The sequence below is a fragment of the Oncorhynchus clarkii genome, chromosome 31, assembly GCF_045791955.1.
Source record: "Oncorhynchus clarkii lewisi isolate Uvic-CL-2024 chromosome 31, UVic_Ocla_1.0, whole genome shotgun sequence".
NCBI classification, from domain to species: domain Eukaryota; kingdom Metazoa; phylum Chordata; class Actinopteri; order Salmoniformes; family Salmonidae; genus Oncorhynchus; species Oncorhynchus clarkii.
The window spans coordinates 24025927-24047451 of record NC_092177.1 but is presented as its reverse complement, the minus strand read 5'-3'; the positions used below and the strand labels follow the sequence as shown (position 1 = coordinate 24047451).

Genomic DNA, 21525 nt, shown 5'->3' with positions numbered 1-21525 from the left:
GTGGTCGTCGATCTTGTTCGTCGTCAGGCTGACCCCCTATATGTCTAAACCCCTATTTGCATTGGGGAAACTATGCTATTGTATGACTGTGTGCTGCCATCATTAAAGTTATGTGATAGTGGTAGAAGGTCTAAAGTAACTTTACAGAACTTCAACCACATGATGTGCACACTCAAGGGGAAGTAAGTTGGTTTTCTAGTCAATGCACTGTATGTGTGAATGTATGGGTGAATGTATGGAGGGATACAACAAAGCAAGTTGAAATGTATATAATAACATGTTTACTATACATTCAAATATTAACATATAATTGTAATAATTGGGATGTTGCTGTGAGGTGTGACCATTGTACAAAAAAAAATGCATTTCAAAACGTTTCTCTGGTCTCTGCATCATGTCTAGAATCAAGACAGACAAAGCCATGCACCAGGGAGGAGTCAAGACTTTCATTTTTAGAATTCCCATTCCAGCATGATCACTTCCGTTATTTTTCAGAATGCTCATTCATTGGTCCGGTGCTTAACCGCTTGTCACTGCACTTGTTAATTTGCGTGCCTATCCTAAAGTCATGGATTAAGCCGTTGTCTGTTTGTTCACCAAAATCGGATCAAACACAGCGCAGTTACGACAGTGAGTGGACTTTATTGAGGCATAGCAGGTACATCGTCATCATAGGTGAGAAATCTCTATAATTTATAATTGCATATTGTCATGTTTCTGTTTTTGTAATAACCAATATGATCAATACATGTTTTTTTTATTACGTCGGTGGTTGGGTTATAGCCTATGTGTAATTATATTTTAATAGCCTACAGCAATAGTAGCCTACCTTAATATCAATATAATGATATTTGTATTATAAGTAGGCCTATAATATTCATGGTTTATCAATTAAATATTTTTAAGGCGCATGTAGCCGATCGTATGAATTTAATTCCAGTATTCTGCCTGCCTTTCGCGTAATATTTTAGAAATTGGGAGTTGACTCTTTACACTGACTCGGATCTTTTCGACTCGTTCAGTCAAATGAACGAATCTTTCGACTCATTTCGTTCATTTGAGTCAGTAGACCTCATGCCCAGAGCACACAGGACCCCCTATCGGCGAACGATGAACTAAACACTCGAAAGAATCATGATTCTACAAGCCATCTCGTTCACCATAGGGCGTTTATCGGAGCTGTCATATGTGACAGAACATGTGAAAACTGTGCTTCAAACAATGTACATTTGTGATTGCTAGCCATATAAATACGATTATTTATTGATACCTTTGAAACGAGGTCAAAGTTGCGGCGCAACCGGACTAGATTAAGAACGACTCTTGGCAGAATATAACGGTTTGACAGCCGCGGGGGAGATTAGCCAATGTCCTTCTTCTTGAAAGTTTATGGCAGACTACACCTACGGGGTAATGTAACAAAAACATATTCCATGGGGGGGGACGATAAATCAAACAACCTTCCCACTCCTTCCGTCACAGTTCAAATCACATCCCTACACAGCCTCAGGTGCCTGGGAGGACGGAGCATGCATCGACAGAATTCCTTGTAATGCCTCTGCAGAAAAATCCACGAGTCCCCCCCAAAAATGCTCAGCCGCATTCACAATGCCTATTTTCTCCGTTGCGCTGTGCAGTTGATAAACAAAGTAATAAACGCTACAAAGTCCACCTTCTTAACATACAACATGTCAGGATCCGTATGTTGACGAGGGACATCATCTACTGTCTTTACTCCTACTACCATTACTTCTTCACTTCTTTCTGCCACTCTTCTCACCGCGTCTGGACAGGACACATTCTGGTCAGCCATTATTCTTGCCGCATCTGTTTCCTTCACCCTGCCTAACACGACACTTCAGAAATTCGGGTGCATGTTCACAAATCACAATTACAGCATTTAGGCTCAGCAGGCATATAATACTCCTCCCGTCTACATACACTTGACACATCATCAAGTAATTTACGTTTGTATACTGCAAGATTTTGCTCCAACAATTAGCTCAGTTGGTCAGGTGTGGTGCACACCTCTGGGCGGTATACTGTATTTTCCGATATACCAGTATTGATGCAAGGAGCGTTTTAAGTTATTACTTTACCTTCGATAACGGTATTTGCATGTTTGGTTTGTTAAATGTGATACGATATGTGTAACGTCGATTTCGTTTACTTCACTTCTTGAGTCATCTCTCTCCGCTCTCACTCTCCATGCCGCTTTCCACACAGACCCAGCTCCGCCCTGTCACGCAGGGAGCGCATGTGATGTTCCTCGACCACTACTAGACACTTGCGTTCAATCTACATGGTCAATGCAACACATGTATCAATGTTGATGAACAACGATGCCGTTTTCACTTTGATTCTTAATATAAATTCACTAGTGTTCTATAATGACACTATTCATTTGTGGTTCTTACACCTGCAAACAGGTAATTAACAAATTGGGCCTAAATCTTGTTAGCAGCTAATGGTAATCGCTAGTTAGTTGGCTGGTTTGGCTGGCTAACGTTAGCTAGCTAGCTAATAAATGTACTGAGTCGGAGCAAATGTAGTTAGCTATACAGCCTGATAATACCAGTGATGGTATAGACCTAAATCAGCATGTTGTTTGTGTAACAGTATCTTCAAAATCAAAAGAGTAATATGCGAAGCATGAATACGTTCACTACATGAAGTAGCTAAGAGAAAATATTCAATGTATCCAAAGATTATAGGGTCCCATAGGAAACACTTAACACTGGTTCCTACCTTGTCACAATAACTCACCCCTTGTATTTTCATTCGTTGTCATGTCAAACAACACTTATTCAAAGTGCCCACTATATATTCTAACTATATAATTACAATAATCATAATCCACGATTCCATCAGTTAACGCAAGTGTTTTGCTCTAAATCTTAAATAACATTTCAATTGCAACATTTGGTTCAAAATAAGGCCTAGATTGTTTGTCCATATCGTCTATGTGGCAGAAATGGATGTAAATGCTGAAAATATTTTTTCAAAATAAGGCCTAGATTGTTTGTCCATATCGTCTATGTGGCAGAAATTGATGTAAATGCTGAAGATATTTTTTGGCTGAAGTTGAATTGTATAAAACAATCAGAATGGAGAAAGACCCCTAGACCTTCTAGGCCGAAGTCCAGCGCGCTATTGACTGCCGCAAAAGCATGCTCGAGCGGCAGAGTCGGTATCCGCGCTTATAAACCCAGGGTTGTTACAATATAAACGTTTTTTTCTATAAACATAAAATACTGCAATATGACATTTTGACCATATCGCCCAGTCCTACCTGACTAACTGAGCTAATGTATTTGTTCAGTGATTGCCTAAATTCAACACACCTGCATGGTATTCCAGGTCAGTTAACTCAAAAACATGAAGTGGCTATCGTTCGAGAACTGCAGCAGCCACACAAACGATTCGCTCTTGAGTTCGAGTGTTGAGCAGAAGGCTGTGTGTGTTTTGGTTCTACAAAGCTGTGTCCAATAACATTCAATAATCAAATGATTCCATTAATAAATTTTTTTCACAATGCAATAACTTGTCAGTTATTTTCCTTCTCTATGATGCCTGTAACATGATTTTTCTGCTGTGCACATGATGGACTGTTGGTTGTCGTCCCATCGAGCCGCTGAACCGGAGAAGCGCGTATTAATCCTGCTTTGAATTAATTGCGGCCAGGCCGGGCAGCAGGTCAAACGAACGACTAAAATGAACGAGTCGCTCGGAGAAAAGAATTATGACTCTCGAATCAGTGAAAAGAGTCGTTCAAAAAGAACGAATCGTTTGCGAACTTCACATCAATATTGTATTTGTGCAAGTCACTGTCCAGCTGGCAATGCTGCTGCTGACGTTGTCAATTTCAGTTTAGGTTAAAGCTATGCTGTCTTGACTTTCACAATCGTGACAATAGCATGTTTCTCATGTTCTGCAAATACTTTTTACCTCCTATTACTGCTTCCCTATTCTATTTCTGACCTTTTAAACAGCAGCCTGCATCTCCACGATTCAGGAATTGAATCTCATAGAATCTTGGGAATGGGGTTAAAAGAATTGCATTTGTTACTGATCTGTTGGTAAGATTTGTGGTAGATGAAGGAGAGTTTAGGCCACAAAGTACTGGGATAATTGTTATAGGAGTGCATGTTGTGCAAACAGCATTGGTCTGTTGCAACTTGCAATAAGAAAACAAAGTCAATTGATTAATATTCTTGCATAAAAGCCTACAAATATACATTGAAACATTGCTTCACCTTCACCATCTGGCGTGGACACTGTAACATGGTTGTGTGACGAGTGTGACTTCCTGTCTTTCCACAACATGACTCTCTGATGTTGTGACCTTTTGTAATATAGGCTTCTGGTAACCAGACTCGGGTCTATTTGGGGGTCAGAACCCCTCCCATGACAGTGTGCTCTTCCGAAAACAAACATAAAAACAAACGTTTTTTAATTAGTGTGTATAACCTCAGTGATTCTCACATCACATTGTATTATTGTATGACATTATTCATAAAGCAATTTTTTTGGTTGTATCAGGACCCTATCCACAAAGCGTCTCAGAGTGCTGATCTAGGATCAGGTCCCCATCTGTCCATATCATTTGATTCTTTATGATCTAAAAGGCAATACTGATCATAGATCAGCACTCCTACTCTGAAGACGCCTTGTGGATACGGGCCCAGGCCTCTGGAACTCTGCCCCTTTATTAACTTATGTTGGGTTTTATGCTGTCCTCTGCAGATTAGGAAGCCAGTCAAGATCTCCACATTCACCTTCACTCGCATAGATCCTGGTCCTCCATAGCACACTGCAGAATGGGATCCAGACAGGGTGATATACCAGGTAATACATGATGAACATCCTCCTTCATTGATCACGTGTGATACACATCATCAAAGATGAAAGCAAATAGAATTGATGACTAGTACCGTCACTTTGATTCCCAACACAATAAGATAGTCAATGTGATGGTGTGCTTCTTCATTTGACACACAAATGGTCCACTAGCGATCAAATAAATGAGGTAAGGTCATTAAATGTTGCTCTAATGTTTATCTTGCCGTTGTCTCCAATTCCAGCACTGGAGTCTGGTGTATCGGGGGGATTCTTTGGGGGGTTCTCTTCCCCCATTGGTATGTCCAGACGAGCCTTTAGCTATGACGAGGCCCTGGACGCTCCCATGCACTCCCCTCCCCCTGACATGTGTGTCAACAACCCATGGAAGGACCCTCTCATCCCACAGAGGAAGTTCAAGAGGATTGTTGAGGTACAGAACCTAAATACAGTGCCTTGCGAAAGTATTCGGCCCCCTTGAACTTTGCGACCTTTTGCCACATTTCAGGCTTCAAACATAAAGATATAAAACTGTATTTTTTGTGAAGAATCAACAACAAGTGGGACACAATCATGAAGTGGAACAACATTTATTGGCTATTTCAAACTTTTTTAACAAATCAAAAACTGAAAAATTGGGCGTGCAAAATTATTGAGCCCCTTTACTTTCAGTGCAGCAAACTCTCTCCAGAAGTTCAGTGAGGATCTCTGAATGATCCAATGTTGACCTAAATGACTAATGATGATAAATACAATCCACCTGTGTGTAATCAAGTCTCCGTATAAATGCACCTGCACTGTGATAGTCTCAGAGGTCCGTTAAAAGCGCAGAGAGCATCATGAAGAACAAGGAACACACCAGGCAGGTCCGAGATACTGTTGGGAAGAAGTTTAAAGCTGGATTTGGATACAAAAAGATTTCCCAAGCTTTAAACATCCCAAGGAGCACTGTGCAAGCGATAATATTGAAATGGAAGAAGTATCAGACCACTGCAAATCTACCAAGACCTGGCCGTCCCTCTAAACTTTCAGCTCAAACAAGGAGAAGACTGATCAGAGATGCAGCCAAGAGGCCCATGATCACTTTGGATGAACTGCAGAGATCTACAGCTGAGGTGGGAGACTCTGTCCATAGGACAACAATCAGTCGTATATTGCACAAATCTGGCCTTTATGGAAGAGTGGCAAGAAGAAAGCCATTTCTTAAAGATATCCATAAAAAGTGGTGTTTAAAGTTTGCCACAAGCCACCTGGGAGACACACCAAACATGTGGAAGAAGGTGCTCTGGTCAGATGAAACCAAAATTGAACTTTTTGGCAACAATGCAAAACGTTATGTTTGGCGTAAAAGCAACACAGCTGAACACACCATCCCCACTGTCAAACATGGTGGTGGCAGCATCGTGGTTTGGGCCTGCTTTTCTTCAGCAGGGGCAGGGAAGATGGTTAAAATTGATGGGAAGATGGATGGAGCCAAATACAGGACCATTCTGGAAGAAAACCTGATGGAGTCTGCAAAAGACCTGAGACTGGGACTGAGATTTGTCTTCCAACAAGACAATGATCCAAAACATAAAGCAAAATCTACAATGGAATGGTTCAAAAATAAACATATCCAGGTGTTAGAATGGCCAAGTCAAAGTCCAGACCTGAATCCAATCGTGAATCTGTGGAAAGAACTGAAAACTGCTGTTCACAAATGCTCTCCATCCAACCTCACTGAGCTCGAGCTGTTTTGCAAGGAGGAATGGGAAAAAATTTCAGTCTCTCGATGTGCAAAACTGATAGAGACATACCCCAAGCGACTTACAGCTGTAATCGCAGCAAAAGGTGGCGCTACAAAGTATTAACTTAAGGGGCTGAATAATTTTGCACGCCCAATTTTTCAGTTTTTGATTTGGTAAAAAAGTTTGAAATATCCAATAAATGTTGTTCCACTTCAGGATTGTGTCCCACTTGTTGTTGATTCTTCACAAAAAAATACAGTTTTATATCTTTATGTTTGAAGCCTGAAATGTGGCAAAAGGTCGCAAAGTTCAAGGGGGGCGAATACTTTCGCAAGGCACTGTATCTCCTAGTTATCTATCCTGTTACTACATACAGTATAGAAGTTTATAAGTTGTGTAATAGTACTTGTTGAATAACGGCAACTGTAACGCTCAATGTCCAACCTGGCCGAGGTTATCACTGTAGAGTTTAATGAACCGTTGCTGGGAGAGTGACCACCCATAAAGCACCTAGTATTGTGTTCATATTAAACCCATTGGCCTGTTGTTATGTCAAGGAGGATGAGAGTGACACTGGCAGTCAGTTTAACGTGGCAACAGCAGCAGCACCGGTCAAGCCCCCTGTCCCCGTGGTCAAGGCTAAAGCCTCCTCTCTCATGAACACACTCATGATCAGTAAGTAGGAAAACAAACAAACTCACATTGTCAAATTTACAATGTATCTACACATCCAACATGCTAACACGGTGAGACACTTGACAACTTTACAATGTATCTATCTACACATCCAACATCGTTACACAGTGAGACACTTGACAACTTTACAATGTATCTACACATCCAACATGCTAACACGGTGAGACACTTGACAACTTTACAATGTATCTATCTACACATCCAACATCGTTACACAGTGAGACACTTGACAACTTTACAATGTATCTACACATCCAACATGCTAACACGGTGAGACACTTGACAACTTTACAATGTATCTACACATCCAACATGCTAACACGGTGAGACACTTGACAACTTTACAATGTATCTACACATCCAACATGCTAACACGGTGAGACACTTGACAACTTTACAATGTATCTACACATCCAACATGCTAACACGGTGAGACACTTGACAACTTTACAATGTATCTACACATCCAACATGCTAACACGGTGAGACACTTGACAACTTTACAATGTATCTACACATCCAACATGCTAACACGGTGAGACACTTGACAACTTTACAATGTATCTACACATCCAACATGCTAACACGGTGAGACACTTGACAACTTTACAATGTATCTACACATCCAACATGCTAACACGGTGAGACACTTGACAACTTTACAATGTATCTATCTACACATCCAACATCGTTACACAGTGAGACACTTGACAACTTTACAATGTATCTACACATCCAACATGCTAACACGGTGAGACACTTGACAACTTTACAATGTATCTACACATCCAACATGCTAACATGGTGAGACACTTGACAACTTTACAATGTATCTACACATCCAACATGCTAACACGGTGAGACACTTGACAACTTTACAATGTATCTACACATCCAACATCGTTACACAGTGAGACACTTGACAACTTTACAATGTATCTACACATCCAACATGCTAACACGGTGAGACACTTGACAACTTTACAATGTATCTATCTACACATCCAACATGCTAACACGGTGAGACACTTGACAACTTTACAATGTATCTACACATCCAACATGCTAACACGGTGAGACACTTGACAACTTTACAATGTATCTATCTACACATCCAACATCGTTACACAGTGAGACACTTGACAACTTTACAATGTATCTACACATCCAACATGCTAACACGGTGAGACACTTGACAACTTTACAATGTATCTATCTACACATCCAACATCGTTACACAGTGAGACACTTGACAACTTTACAATGTATCTACACATCCAACATGCTAACACGGTGAGACACTTGACAACTTTACAATGTATCTACACATCCAACATGCTAACACGGTGAGACACTTGACAACTTTACAATGTATCTATCTACACATCCAACATCGTTACACAGTGAGACACTTGACAACTTTACAATGTATCTACACATCCAACATGCTAACACGGTGAGACACTTGACAACTTTACAATGTATCTACACATCCAACATGCTAACACGGTGAGACACTTGACAACTTTACAATGTATCTATCTACACATCCAACATCGTTACACAGTGAGACACTTGACAACTTTACAATGTATCTACACATCCAACATGCTAACACGGTGAGACACTTGACAACTTTACAATGTATCTACACATCCAACATGCTAACACGGTGAGACACTTGACAACTTTACAATGTATCTATCTACACATCCAACATCGTTACACAGTGAGACACTTGACAACTTTACAATGTATCTACACATCCAACATGCTAACACGGTGAGACACTTGACAACTTTACAATGTATCTACACATCCAACATGCTAACACGGTGAGACACTTGACAACTTTACAATGTATCTACACATCCAACATGCTAACACGGTGAGACACTTGACAACTTTACAATGTATCTACACATCCAACATGCTAACACGGTGAGACACTTGACAACTTTACAATGTATCTACACATCCAACATCGTTACACAGTGAGACACTTGACAACTTTACAATGTATCTACACATCCAACATGCTAACACGGTGAGACACTTGACAACTTTACAATGTATCTATCTACACATCCAACATGCTAACACGGTGAGACACTTGACAACTTTACAATGTATATACACATCCAACATGCTAACACGGTGAGACACTTGACAACTTTACAATGTATCTATCTACACATCCAACATCGTTACACAGTGAGACACTTGACAACTTTACAATGTATCTACACATCCAACATGCTAACACGGTGAGACACTTGACAACTTTACAATGTATCTACACATCCAACATGCTAACACGGTGAGACACTTGACAACTTTACAATGTATCTACACATCCAACATGCTAACACGGTGAGACACTTGACAACTTTACAATGTATCTACACATCCAACATGCTAACACGGTGAGACACTTGACAACTTTACAATGTATCTACACATCCAACATGCTAACACGGTGAGACACTTGACAACTTTACAATGTATCTATCTACACATCCAACATCGTTACACAGTGAGACACTTGACAACTTTACAATGTATCTACACATCCAACATGCTAACACGGTGAGACACTTGACAACTTTACAATGTATCTATCTACACATCCAACATCGTTACACAGTGAGACACTTGACAACTTTACAATGTATCTACACATCCAACATGCTAACACAGTGAGACACTTGACAACTTTACAATGTGTCTAAACCTTTAACGAATCGTACTGCTTGCCATGCGGTAACATGTTAACATAGTGAGATACCTGTCAACTTTACAAAGTAACTAGACATCCAACATGCTAACACAGTAAAACATCCCAAATCCTGATGCACTCTGATCATACTATATGGAATGTTGTAGAAATGTCAGAATAGATGGTATACAGTTGAAGTCGGAAGTTTACATACACCTTAGCCAAAAACATTTAAACTCCATTTCTCACAATTACTGACATTTAATCCTAGTAAAAAATTCCCTGTCTTAGGTCTTAGTTAGGATCACCACTTTATTTTCAGATTGTGAAATGTCAGAATAATAGTAGAGAGAATGATTTATTTCAGCTTGAATTTCTTTTATCACATTCCCAGTGGTTCAGAAGTTTACATACACTCAATTAGTATTTGGTAGCTTTTCCTTTAAATTGTTTAACTTGGATAAAACGTTTCGGGTAGCCTTCCACAAGCTTCCCACAATAAGTTGGGTGAATTTTGGCCCATTCCTCCTGACAGAGCTGGTGTAACTGAGTCAAGTTTGTAGGCCTCCTTGCTCGCACACGCTTTTTCAGTTCTGCCCACACATTTTCTATGGGATTGAAGTCAGGGCTTTGTGATGGCCACTCCAAACCCTTGACTTTGTTGTCATTAAGCCATTTTGCCACAACTTTGGAAGTATGCTTGGGGTCATTGTCCATTTGGAAGACCCATTTGTGACCAAGCGTTAACTTCCTGACTGATGTCTTGAGCTGTTGCTTCAATATATCCACATAATTTTCCACCCTCATGATGCCATCTATTTTGTGAAGTGCACCAATCTCTCCTGCAGCAAATCACCCCCACAACATGATGCTGCCACCCCCGTGCTTCACGGTTGGGATGGTGTTCTTTGGCTTGCAAGCCTCTCCCTTTTTCCTCCAAAAATAACGGTGGTCATTATGGCCAAACAGTTCAATTTTTGTTTCCTCAGACCAGAGGACATTTTTCCAAAAAGTACGATCTTTGTCCACATCTGCATTTGCAAACCGTAGTCTGTCTTTTTAATGGCGGTTTTGGAGCAGTGGCTTCTTCCTTGCTGAGCGTCCTTTCAGGTTATGTCAATATAGGACTCGTTTTACTGTGGATATAGATACTTTTGTACCTGCTTCCTCCAGCATCTTCACAAGCTCCTTTGCTGTTGTTCTGGGATTGATTGATTTGCACAGTACGTTCATCTCTAGGAGAGAACGTGTCTCCTTCCTGAGCGGTATGACGGCTGCTTGTTCCCATGGTGTTTATACTTGCGTACTATTGTTTGTACAGATGAGTGTGGTACCTTCAGGCACTTGAAAATTGCTCCCAAGGATGAACCAGACTTGTGGAGGTCTACAAATAATTTTGGCTGATTTCTTTTGATTTTCCCATGATGTCAAGCAAAGAGACACTGAGTTTGAAGGTAGTCCTTGAAATATATCCACAGCTACACCTCCAATTGATTCAAATTATGATGATGTCAATTAGCCTATCAGAAGCTTCTAAAGCCATTACATCATTTTCTGGAGTTTTCCATACTGTTTAAAGGCACAGTCAACTTAGTGTATGTAAACTTCTGACCCACTGGAATTGTGATATAGTGAATTATAATTCAAATAATCTGTCTGTAAACAATTGTTGGAAAAATTACTGATGTCATATGCACAAGGTAGATGTCCTAACCGACTTGCCAAAACTATAGTTTGTTTACAAGAAATGTGTGGAGAAGTGGAAAAATGAGTTTTAATGACTCCAACCTAAGTGTATGTAAACTTCCAACTTCAAATGTATATATTGCACTGTATAGATCAGTGATGGGCAACTTGCGAATAGTTTAATATAATAGAATACCCAAGGTCTCTCAATTAGAAAACACACAGTCACTCAATTAGCCATTCTCAGCTAAATTTTTTGAGATTGGTAAGTTAGTATATTGGCCAGCTATTTAAACTTGTAGTAAGCATGGTCCAATGACTGACCGTAGCCGGGCCCATTGATCATCAATTTTCATATTAAACACTGCAAACATTTGTTTGTAAAATGGGTATAATTTTTTTTCTGTAAAACTGAACATTATTCTCTCCACCACATGGCAAAATTCTTAGAATTGTATGAAATTAGTTATAAAATTACAAAATCTTCTCTCCACCCCATGGCAAAATGTGTAGAATAGCAGTAAATTAACTTTAAAACTTAAAATGTTTATCTTCACTGTCACGACGGGGGCCGCTAAAATGTTTTGCTCACGGGGGGGGGAGTTCAGTTTTTGTTGTTGTCCCCACCCTCATCAAAGTTGCCCATCCCTGCTCTAGATGATAGGAATGACATAGATAGATATATGGGATAGGATGGATGACATAATATCATTGCATTCAACATTGCTGCGCTAGACTAGTACACCACACTAGACTTGTATGTCCTACTGCTGACTGTGCTGACTGTGGTCCTTCAGAGCAGACCCAGGAGAGCCTCCAGAGGTTTGAGCTCCAGGCAGGGCTAACAGAAGCTGGCTACACCCCCCACAAGGGCCTCTCTGCAGAGGACACACGATTCCACCGCCTGGCTGAGGGGCAGATGCCTGTGAGTATGACAGGGACTGGAGGATTGACTGTTGGCACTGATACAAGATCAGCTTACTCTTGGAAAAAGCATATCCCTGTCCACTGGAGGGGGGGGGGGGGGGGGGGGGGTGTAATGCTAAACCCCTCATCAATGCATAAGTTAATATTAGTTCAGACTCATGCTATCTGACATACCATTTTGTATTCACTGATGACATTTGCATTTAAAGTTTAGCTAAAGGTGGTCTACGATATGCAAGTCAGGTACTAAGGCAAGAACATTATCAGAAGTTCTGTAAATGTATTTGAGAATTTGATCATAGCTGTTCTGCTATTGTTACTGTATGTTTCAATGCAGAACCAAGAAATGCTTGTGCGCGATTGAGAAAAACTGTAATGTTTGTAAATAGTTGGTGTAATTCCAGTCCTTTGATCAGTGCAGACTCATGCTATCTGAGTCATGCTACCTGACATACCATAGGTGGATGGGAGCAGGACATAGTGTTATATAAGAGCAATCAATCTTGAAGAACTAGAAACATGCTGTCTTCCTCTAGAGTGTGCTTGGATCTTTTTTGCTTTTTTTTAAGACCAGTATAATATAAATCTTGAATGTAACCCTCATGTGTGTGTCTGCTTGCCTGTGCAGTTGTTGTCTCTGTGGTGCATGATTAGGCTTGGGCCAGGGGTCAATGAGACTGTCCAAAGGTGTTGCATACCAGTGTCAACAGTTTGGATTCCATAGACCCATTTCCAGGCTGCATCATCAAAGGGGCTTGTTTATGTTGAAGTGAATACGACAACATGCAATTTCAGATAAAGATGGTTATCGTGAACTACAACACTGGAGATGTCATCATGGAATTGATTACCTAGCAAACTAGCAAGCCAGCGAGGCAAGGTAAAATATCCCAAACAGCGCCAGATAAAGCCAGAACAATAATATACTTGTTGTACATAGCTATAGCCACCAGTCTGGTTTATTTTCATATTCATCGCTTACACACTATTCACTTTGATGCGAGGATGGGTGTGCAAAGCTCGAATGTGTCGTTTGCTTGTAAAGAAAAGATGCCTCTATAGAGCCAACCGATCGCATGCTATTCTTGAATATGCACATATAATATGTTACATATAAGCTTAGCTATGCATATATACAGTATGTACTGAACTTCTACATGTGTACATAAATAGAATACACTGCTTTAGAACATGACCTACCGCTTGCATGTAAACATCTGACTGGATAGAATCTCCAACAGTGGCCAAGGGTATATTGTCAAGACTACAAAGTGTCCCAATATCTTTTCCAACTGTCCATTATATGGTTTTAATGCCCATTCTAGAATGCCCTTCAAGCCAATCAGAAACAATTATTCAATAATTAAGAAATAAGGCCTGAGGGGATATGGTATGAGGCCAATATACTGTACTATGACTAAGAGCTGTTCTAATGCACAACGCCGTAGTATATTGGTCATATACCACACATGCCTGAGGTGCCATATTGTTATTATAAACCGGTTACCAATGTAATTAGAACAGTAAACAAGTAGTTTTGCGTCATACCCGTGGTATATTTAAGCAATAAGGCACGAGGTGGTGTGGTATATGGCCAATATACCACGGCTAAGGGCTGTTATGCATGATGCAACACGGTGTGCCTGGATACCGCCCTTAGCCATGTACATTGGCCATATACCACAAACCCCCGAGGTGCCTTATTGCTATTATAAACTGGTTACCAACGTAATTAGAACAGTACAAATAAATGTTTTGTCCTTCCCTGTCACCCAATCAGCATCCAGGAACCAAACTACCCATGTAAAGTCATCCAATCAATCTGAATACAAAAACATTAAAATACATTTTTCTAAAGTAGCAAGTAGAATTATAACCAACCCTGTTACATATATGAATTCCATCAATATCCACTCATGTTACACAGTCATTTTAGTACTATAATCATAATCTATATTCAGTTATTTTATAGGTAAATGGTATCCACATATATATATATGGTGGACTCATTTTCATCAACACATATAATGGCTCGACAATAGCTTATATACATTGTCAACCACAATAAAGCAGGGCTATTTCCTTGTGTGATGTATTTGTTTTTAGATCATCTGATTTGTTGTCAGGTTCTCGATTCGATTTCGATGGTCGATTTCGATGTTCTCGATTCTAGTTCTATGTTCTTTTGACACTTGTAGTAAACCATAGCTAATGCCGTATGTTCCACTGAGGTATAATAAGAATGAGTCTGTTCTATAATGTATTTCTCTGTGCTTTGCATGTTGCCAGGCAACACACTTAAAATGACATGATCGCCCATATTTTCCTGAAACAGCCAATCAGAAAGCCTGTAACAAATGGTTTTTTTTTCCGGTTTGTAGCTAACTTAGCTAGCTACACATCATTGTACCTCCGCCTCCGTGCTTTATTTGTCAATTAAACTTGAATACAAAATACGAATAATGGATAAAATGACAGAGTGGATCGTACTGGAAAGTCAAAGGAATCTTCTCATGAAAAGGTATTTCATTAGATTTGTTTCATTTTTCCTTGACAATATCCTGTATGTCGAGGCCTAACGTTCGCTAAATTAACCTAACAGTAATATAAACGGAGGCCTACCATACGTTAGCAACAAAAAAAGCTGAAACGAAGATAATTTAACATACAGTATATACACAATGACTAGTCATATAGCTGATTGGGTAATACTTATTAACTTCTGGGTAACGTTATACCGCTAACAGAAACGGGGCCACTTTGTGCTAGCTAATAACTACTGTAGCTTGCTAGCTGACGTTGTTTGGTGAGGTCCGGGTTAAACAAACAGTTGATCAGGCTAGATCCAGTTTTTGCCAGTCTGGCCCAAGCGTGTGTTGACGAACCTTCGACTCCGTAGCACGTCGATACAATAATACGACGTTTTTGTTGTTGTTGCTCGTTTCAACAGCGCATACAACCACATTTTCTCCTAATAGTTGAGTGATTTATTGCCACTTGTAACAAGTAACGTTAAAATAAATAGTTACTTTTGCTGCACATTTATGTGTACCCTGAGTATACAAAACATTATGAACACCTTCTTCCTAATATTGAGTTCATAAGAACAGCCCGAATTCGTCAGGGCATGGACCCTACAAGGTGTATAAAGCATTTCACAGTGATGTCAGCCCATGTTGACTACAATGCTTCCCACAGTTTTGGGTGGTGGACCATTCTTGATACACACGGGAAACTGTTTTTTGAAGTGGATTTAACAGGTGACATCAATAAGGGATCATTGGATTCACCTGGTTAGTCTGTTATGGAGTGTTCTTAATGTTTTGTATACTCAGCGTAGATAGTAAATTTTATGTTTTCAGTATATCACAAACTGTTTCTCCGCATTGGTTTTTGATTTGGACAAGTTAAAGCTGTGTTTTGACATTTGGCTATTTATCAAAATGTCGTGTCAACAGGAAGCAGTGACAGCATAATTTTCAACTTAAGTTTTAGCATTATAAATGGATCTTTCCAATGGTATTGTACTTAATCATGTAAAAACTGTGGAATGAGTCTGAAATTGTGCTGCAATGTATTTATTTTGATGATATATCAGAAATCACAATCGAGAGTGCCCTTCCTACTAAAAGGGTGTGCTCTATCAATGTCACATGGTCAGAGATTTACCCCCCTCCTGGGTCTTTGACAGGTGCATGGGTGTGACATAAACATGTGGTCCCTGACCAACCGTCTGGAGCCGTGGTCGACACCAGATTTGGATTCGACAGGCAGGGTTCCAAAAGGTTATGTTTCGGTCAGGTGCTGAAACCCTAGAGGAAACCCTTAGATAGAATGTTAGGAGCAGAGCAAACCAAGAGGGGACAGACAGTGCATCAGCCACATTGGAATGATGAGCAGTACAGTGAGCAGAACTTAAGAGCAAGGATTGCAACCTGGAGAACAGACGGAGATAGTACACACAGAGGTACGGAATATTCATCCCAATATTCCTCGACAGAATGGAGGATGAACATTGAGAATATTGTTCCAGAGATGGTAGTAACCAAAATCCAGAGACTCAAAATGGTAAGATTGGAGCTTTTTCACTAGCCTATAGCATAGGACAATGGACTATTAGCTGGGAAACTCTCTCTAGATTGCCTAATCTTCGGTGAATATTGCTACTAGAGGTCGACCGATTATGATTTTTCAATGCCAATACCGATTATTGGAGGACCAAAAAAGCAGATACCGATTAATCGGCCAATTTTTTATTTTTTTATTTTTTACATTATTATAATTTTTTTGTTTGTAATAATGACAATTACAACAATACTGAATGATCACTTATTTTAACTTAATATAATACATCAATAAAATCAATTTAGACTCAACTAAATAATGAAACATGTTCAATTTGGTTTAAATAATGCAAAAACAAAGTGTTGGAGAAGAAAGTAAAAGTGCAATATGTGCTATGTAAGAAAGCTAATGTTTCAGTTCCTTGCTCAGAACATGAGAACATATGAAAGCTAGTGGTTCCTTTTAACATGAGTCTTCAATATTCCCAGGTAAGAAGTTTTAGGTTGTAGTTATTATAGGAATTATAGGCCTATTTCCCTCTATACCATTTGTATTTCATTAACCTTTGACTATTAGATGTTCTTATAGGCACTTTAGTATTGCCAGTGTAGCGGTATAGCTTTCCTCGCTCCTCCCTGGGCTCGAACCAGCAACACAACGACAACAGCCACCATCGAAGCAGTGTTACCCATGCAGAGCAAGGGGAACAACTACTAGAAGGCTCAGAGCGAGTGACGTTTGAAACGCTATTAGCACGCGTTAACTAGCTAGCCATTTCACTTCGGTTACACCTGTCTCATCTCGAGAGTTGATAGGCTTGAAGTCATAAACAGTTAAATGCTTGACGCACAACAAAGAGCTGCTGGCAAAACGCACGAAAGTGCTGTTTGAATGAATGTTTACGAGCCTGCTTCTGCCTACCACCGCTCAGTCAGATCCTTAGATACTTGTCTGCTTGTATGCTCAGTCAGATTATATGCAATGCAGGACATGCTAGATAATATCATCAACAATGTGTAGTTAACTAGTGATTATGAGTGATTGTTTTTTATAAGATAAGTTTAATGCTAGCTAGCAACTTACCTTGGCTTACTGCATTCGCGTAACAGGCAGTCTCCTTGTGGAGTGCAACGAGAGAGAGGCAGGTCGTTATTGCGTTGGACTAGTTAACTATAAGGTTGCAAGATTGGATCCCCGGAGCTGTCATGGTGAAAATCTGTCTTTCTGCCCCTGATCGAGGCAGTTAACCCACTGTTCCTAGGCCGTCATTGAAAATAAGAATGTGTTCTTAACTGACTTGCCTAGTTAAATAAAGGTATAAAAAAAAAAATGGTCAAATCGGCGCCCAAAAATACAGATTTCCGATTGTTATGAAAACTTGAAATCGGCCCTAATTAATCGGCCATTCCGATTTAATCGGTCGACCTCTAATTGCTACCTACCTGGGGAACCATATTGGCAGGGTTATCCTGCTATGGATAATATGGGTAATAGGGATGTTTGGTGACAGGTCTTGAGGGTGGTTTGGTTTCTTTCTGGGTGGGAGCAGGACATGTGGTTTGCCTGTCTTGTTTGGCCTAGGAAGAACACTCCCTGGCTTGATGCGTTTAAGATATACACATAATAAAAATACTTGATATGCAGTGAGCTTCTAATTTTGGACTGATGGGAATGGGATCCCTGCATAGAGAAGGGTATTAGAAGGCCATTTGTCTTTGTGCCGGTCCAGTGGACTTTGTAGCCTGTTGGCCCACCAGAGAATCTTCAATCCATCTGTTCAGTGCCCCCTGAGTGGCTATCTCTCCCATTGACTGAGGTTAAGGGCGGTCAGCGGTTTCCCTTAGTTTGACACAGAAACAAAAGAGGGGGGGCAGGCCAAACTGGGCTTTGGTTTGTGTGTTTGTGAGGCGAGTCAAATGATGGCTGGCCAATGTCACAATCTTGCTGTGTCTTCTTGTCATGTGTGTTGTCTGTAAATGTCTTGCAAATCACACACCTCTCTCTCTCCCTCATGGGCTGCAGACAGGGAGCTACTGAACAACATCTCTAAGCTGCATCTTTCTTCCTCTTTGTCTCTGCAGAAGCTGAGAATGCCAAGTGGGGACTTCAAGGAGGACAGGCTTTCGACATCAGCTCAATCCACCCCTTGTGGCACCCCTTCCGGGACCCCCTCCGTTACCCCCAGCGTCAGTCCCCACACATCACCGATACTCAACCGCAGGTATGTAGTAGAATAGAACTTCTCCACTGATACTCAACCCCAGGTATGTAGTTGAATAGAACTTCTCCACTGATACTCAACCCCAGGTATGTAGTAGAATAGAACTTCTCCACTGATACTCAACCCCAAGTATGTAGTAGAATAGAACTTCTCCACTGATACTCAACCCCAGGTATGTAGTAGAATAGAACTTCTCCACTGATACTCAACCCCAGGTATGTAGTAGAATAGAACTTCTCCACTGATACTCAACCCCAAGTATGTAGTAGAATAGAACTTCTCCACTGATACTCAACCGCAGGTATGTAGTAGAATAGAACTTCTCCACTTTCCTCAGAATAAGCAATAGATGCAAAGATTAATTTCAGATGGCACTTTTGTGTACAACTGTTCCATGTCTCTAATCTTGTTAATGTGTGTGGGGGCACAGGAGCTGGTTCAACAGCCTGAGTCCAGCACCGTTTCTCACCACACCGGAGCTTGGCAGTCCTAACTTCAGCCCAGAAATGGGAGGCAATGAGGGAGGAGGAGCAGGAGGGGAGAGGTGGAGCTTCTTTGGAACTTCTCGCCCAGTAGTACAGAAGTCCTCTACTGACCCTGGTTCAGAAACCAACACAGGTGAGAAATCAGTCCCTCAGGAGTCTCTATTATTATGACTGTTGGCTGAGCTGTCATTGTGGACTTTGTGTTCCCGAGAGAGAATGCTTTTAAGAATGACTTGGAATGTAATGGATGTTGCTGTTTTTGGTATATTGATTATATACCTTTTTGTCAGTTGAGTAACGTCCTTGTCTCCTCTGCTGTCCCTCAGGCTTCACTCTGCAGTCGTACTTTGGCGTGCCAAAGTCCAACACCATGGAAGGCATTAAGACCCAGGTCAACCTCATGGTGGATGACCCTGCCAAGTTCAACCCCCCGAAGATCGAGATCAGCGGCATCGAGGGTAAGAGACCCCCCCAGACTCGCCCACACAAACTCAAACCCCGGGACATGAACGTCCTGACGCCGTCAGGATTCTGATACCCCCAGGAACCCCTTCTCCTGAATTCTACCGACCCTCCTTGGTCCAATTAAAGCACCAAATGGAGTATTTCCAACCACCTCGCCTCAAGAGGGTCACTTCTTCAGTTTCTGGGTGCTTTGGCATATGGTGCCCGGTTGCCATTGTCGTCTGCGATGTCATGAGATTGAAATGGTGGTTTTGATGTCTCACGAGTCACTGAACCAGTATCTGTGCTTGAGGAAACCGTAATGTCTCATGAGTCACTAAACCAGTACCTGTGCTTGAGGAAACCGTAATGTCTCATGAGTCACTAAACCAGTACCTGTATTTGAAGAAACCGTGAATATGACGAGATCTTCTCTGACGCTCAGGGTCCTTCAAGTCAAAGTCCCATTAACCGGCTCTTCAAATGTTATGTCAAAATACATTCGGTACTCACCACAATATGGCGTTTCGCAGAGCAACTATCTTCATACTGCCGTTACGCATAGCGTTTACCTCCTAAAAATGTATTTTGCGATACTGTACTGCTGCTGGATCAGCTGACCTGTGCGTGGCAGTAATGAGTCATTGGATTTGGTGCATGCGCATTTGGTCAAAACAAATATTTTTTATTATTTTTTACCTTTTTTGAAAGTACATACTGTGTGTAACGGCAGTATGAAAATAGTTGCTCTGCGAAACGCCATATTGTGGTGAGTACCGAATGTATTTTGACATAACATTTGAAGAGCCGGTTAATGGGACTTTGACTTGAAGGATCCCGGGCGTCAGAGGAGATCTTGTCATATGGTCTCCTTAAGCCCAGCTACTGGTTCAATCAGTCCCCTGCTCTGACTGACAAAAACCGCCATGGTTCATTATATTGAACTCCCTCTCGCTAAAAGCACTGTACAGCCCCCAGCCAATGCAATTTCACTCAACTAGACTCCATCACCTCTGACAGTCTTATGTTTTTGTAGTTTGATAGTTTTGTATAGTTATTTTGGGGGGTGGGGCAGTGATGTGGTCTTACTGATGTTGTGCCTAAGCTTGCTTCTGACATCTGCCATATCAGTTGACTTTTTATTTGACAGTCTTAGTACTATTACTTAAGTTAGTTATTGGATGAGAGTGTGGCTACTGCTAACCTGGAATTTAAAAATAATAATAATATAACATCCAGATATTATGTTATAGGTATTAAATGGTGTGTTATGATATTTCCATATACAAGTCTGTAATGCTTTAAGAATATATTGATATGAAGGCCTATGCATTGAAGTAGTCATTTGAAATGTGTTTTTTATATTAACTATTATTTTAGAATCAATGCTGTTTTTGCAAGATGTTTATGAATTCCAATAGTTTGTTGCACAAGGGATAGCTTTTCCCACTGAATTCAGCTGTAAATAAACTCAACACAAACGAAATTACTCCCAATGTTTCTGGTCTGAATGTTATTACTCTTAAAGGTTAACTCTAAAGGGCCTGGAAGACCCCTCCCCACCATATAAAAGGACAGGGCAGACTTTGTTTATGAAACAGCTTCAGTCGATTTAAAGATGGACTTTTTGGGGGGAATGGGGTTGCTAAACTAGTGTATTTTATGTTGAATGATTGTCTAACATTCCACAGTCTTAAAATCCTCCATTAGGGTCCG

At 40.6% G+C, this 21525-nt stretch overlaps 1 protein-coding gene across 1 annotated transcript; it reads left to right on the top strand.

Annotated features, from left to right (window-relative positions):
• Positions 1 to 385: 385 nt before the first annotated feature.
• On the top strand, positions 386 to 21298 carry LOC139391248 (putative monooxygenase p33MONOX). Its single transcript, XM_071138900.1, has 8 exons — positions 386 to 675; positions 4747 to 4848; positions 5085 to 5272; positions 7124 to 7241; positions 12465 to 12592; positions 18741 to 18880; positions 19311 to 19498; positions 19692 to 21298. The coding sequence occupies exons 2-8, from the start codon at positions 4821 to 4823 to the stop codon at positions 19898 to 19900; spliced, it is 999 nt and encodes a 332-aa protein (XP_070995001.1). The 5' UTR covers positions 386 to 675; positions 4747 to 4820; the 3' UTR covers positions 19901 to 21298.
• The last annotated feature ends 227 nt before the right edge of the window (positions 21299 to 21525 follow it).

What these genes read in the sequence shown, in the direction of transcription:
- LOC139391248 (XM_071138900.1), top strand. Translation starts at nt 4,821, where the DNA reads ATGGGATCCAGACAGGGTGATATACCAG. An exon ending in AGTTCAAGAGGATTGTTGAG is followed by an intron (nt 5,273 to 7,123) that starts GTACAGAACCTA and finishes TGTTATGTCAAG; the next exon opens with GAGGATGAGAGTGACACTGG. An exon ending in TGGTTCAGAAACCAACACAG is followed by an intron (nt 19,499 to 19,691) that starts GTGAGAAATCAG and finishes GCTGTCCCTCAG; the next exon opens with GCTTCACTCTGCAGTCGTAC.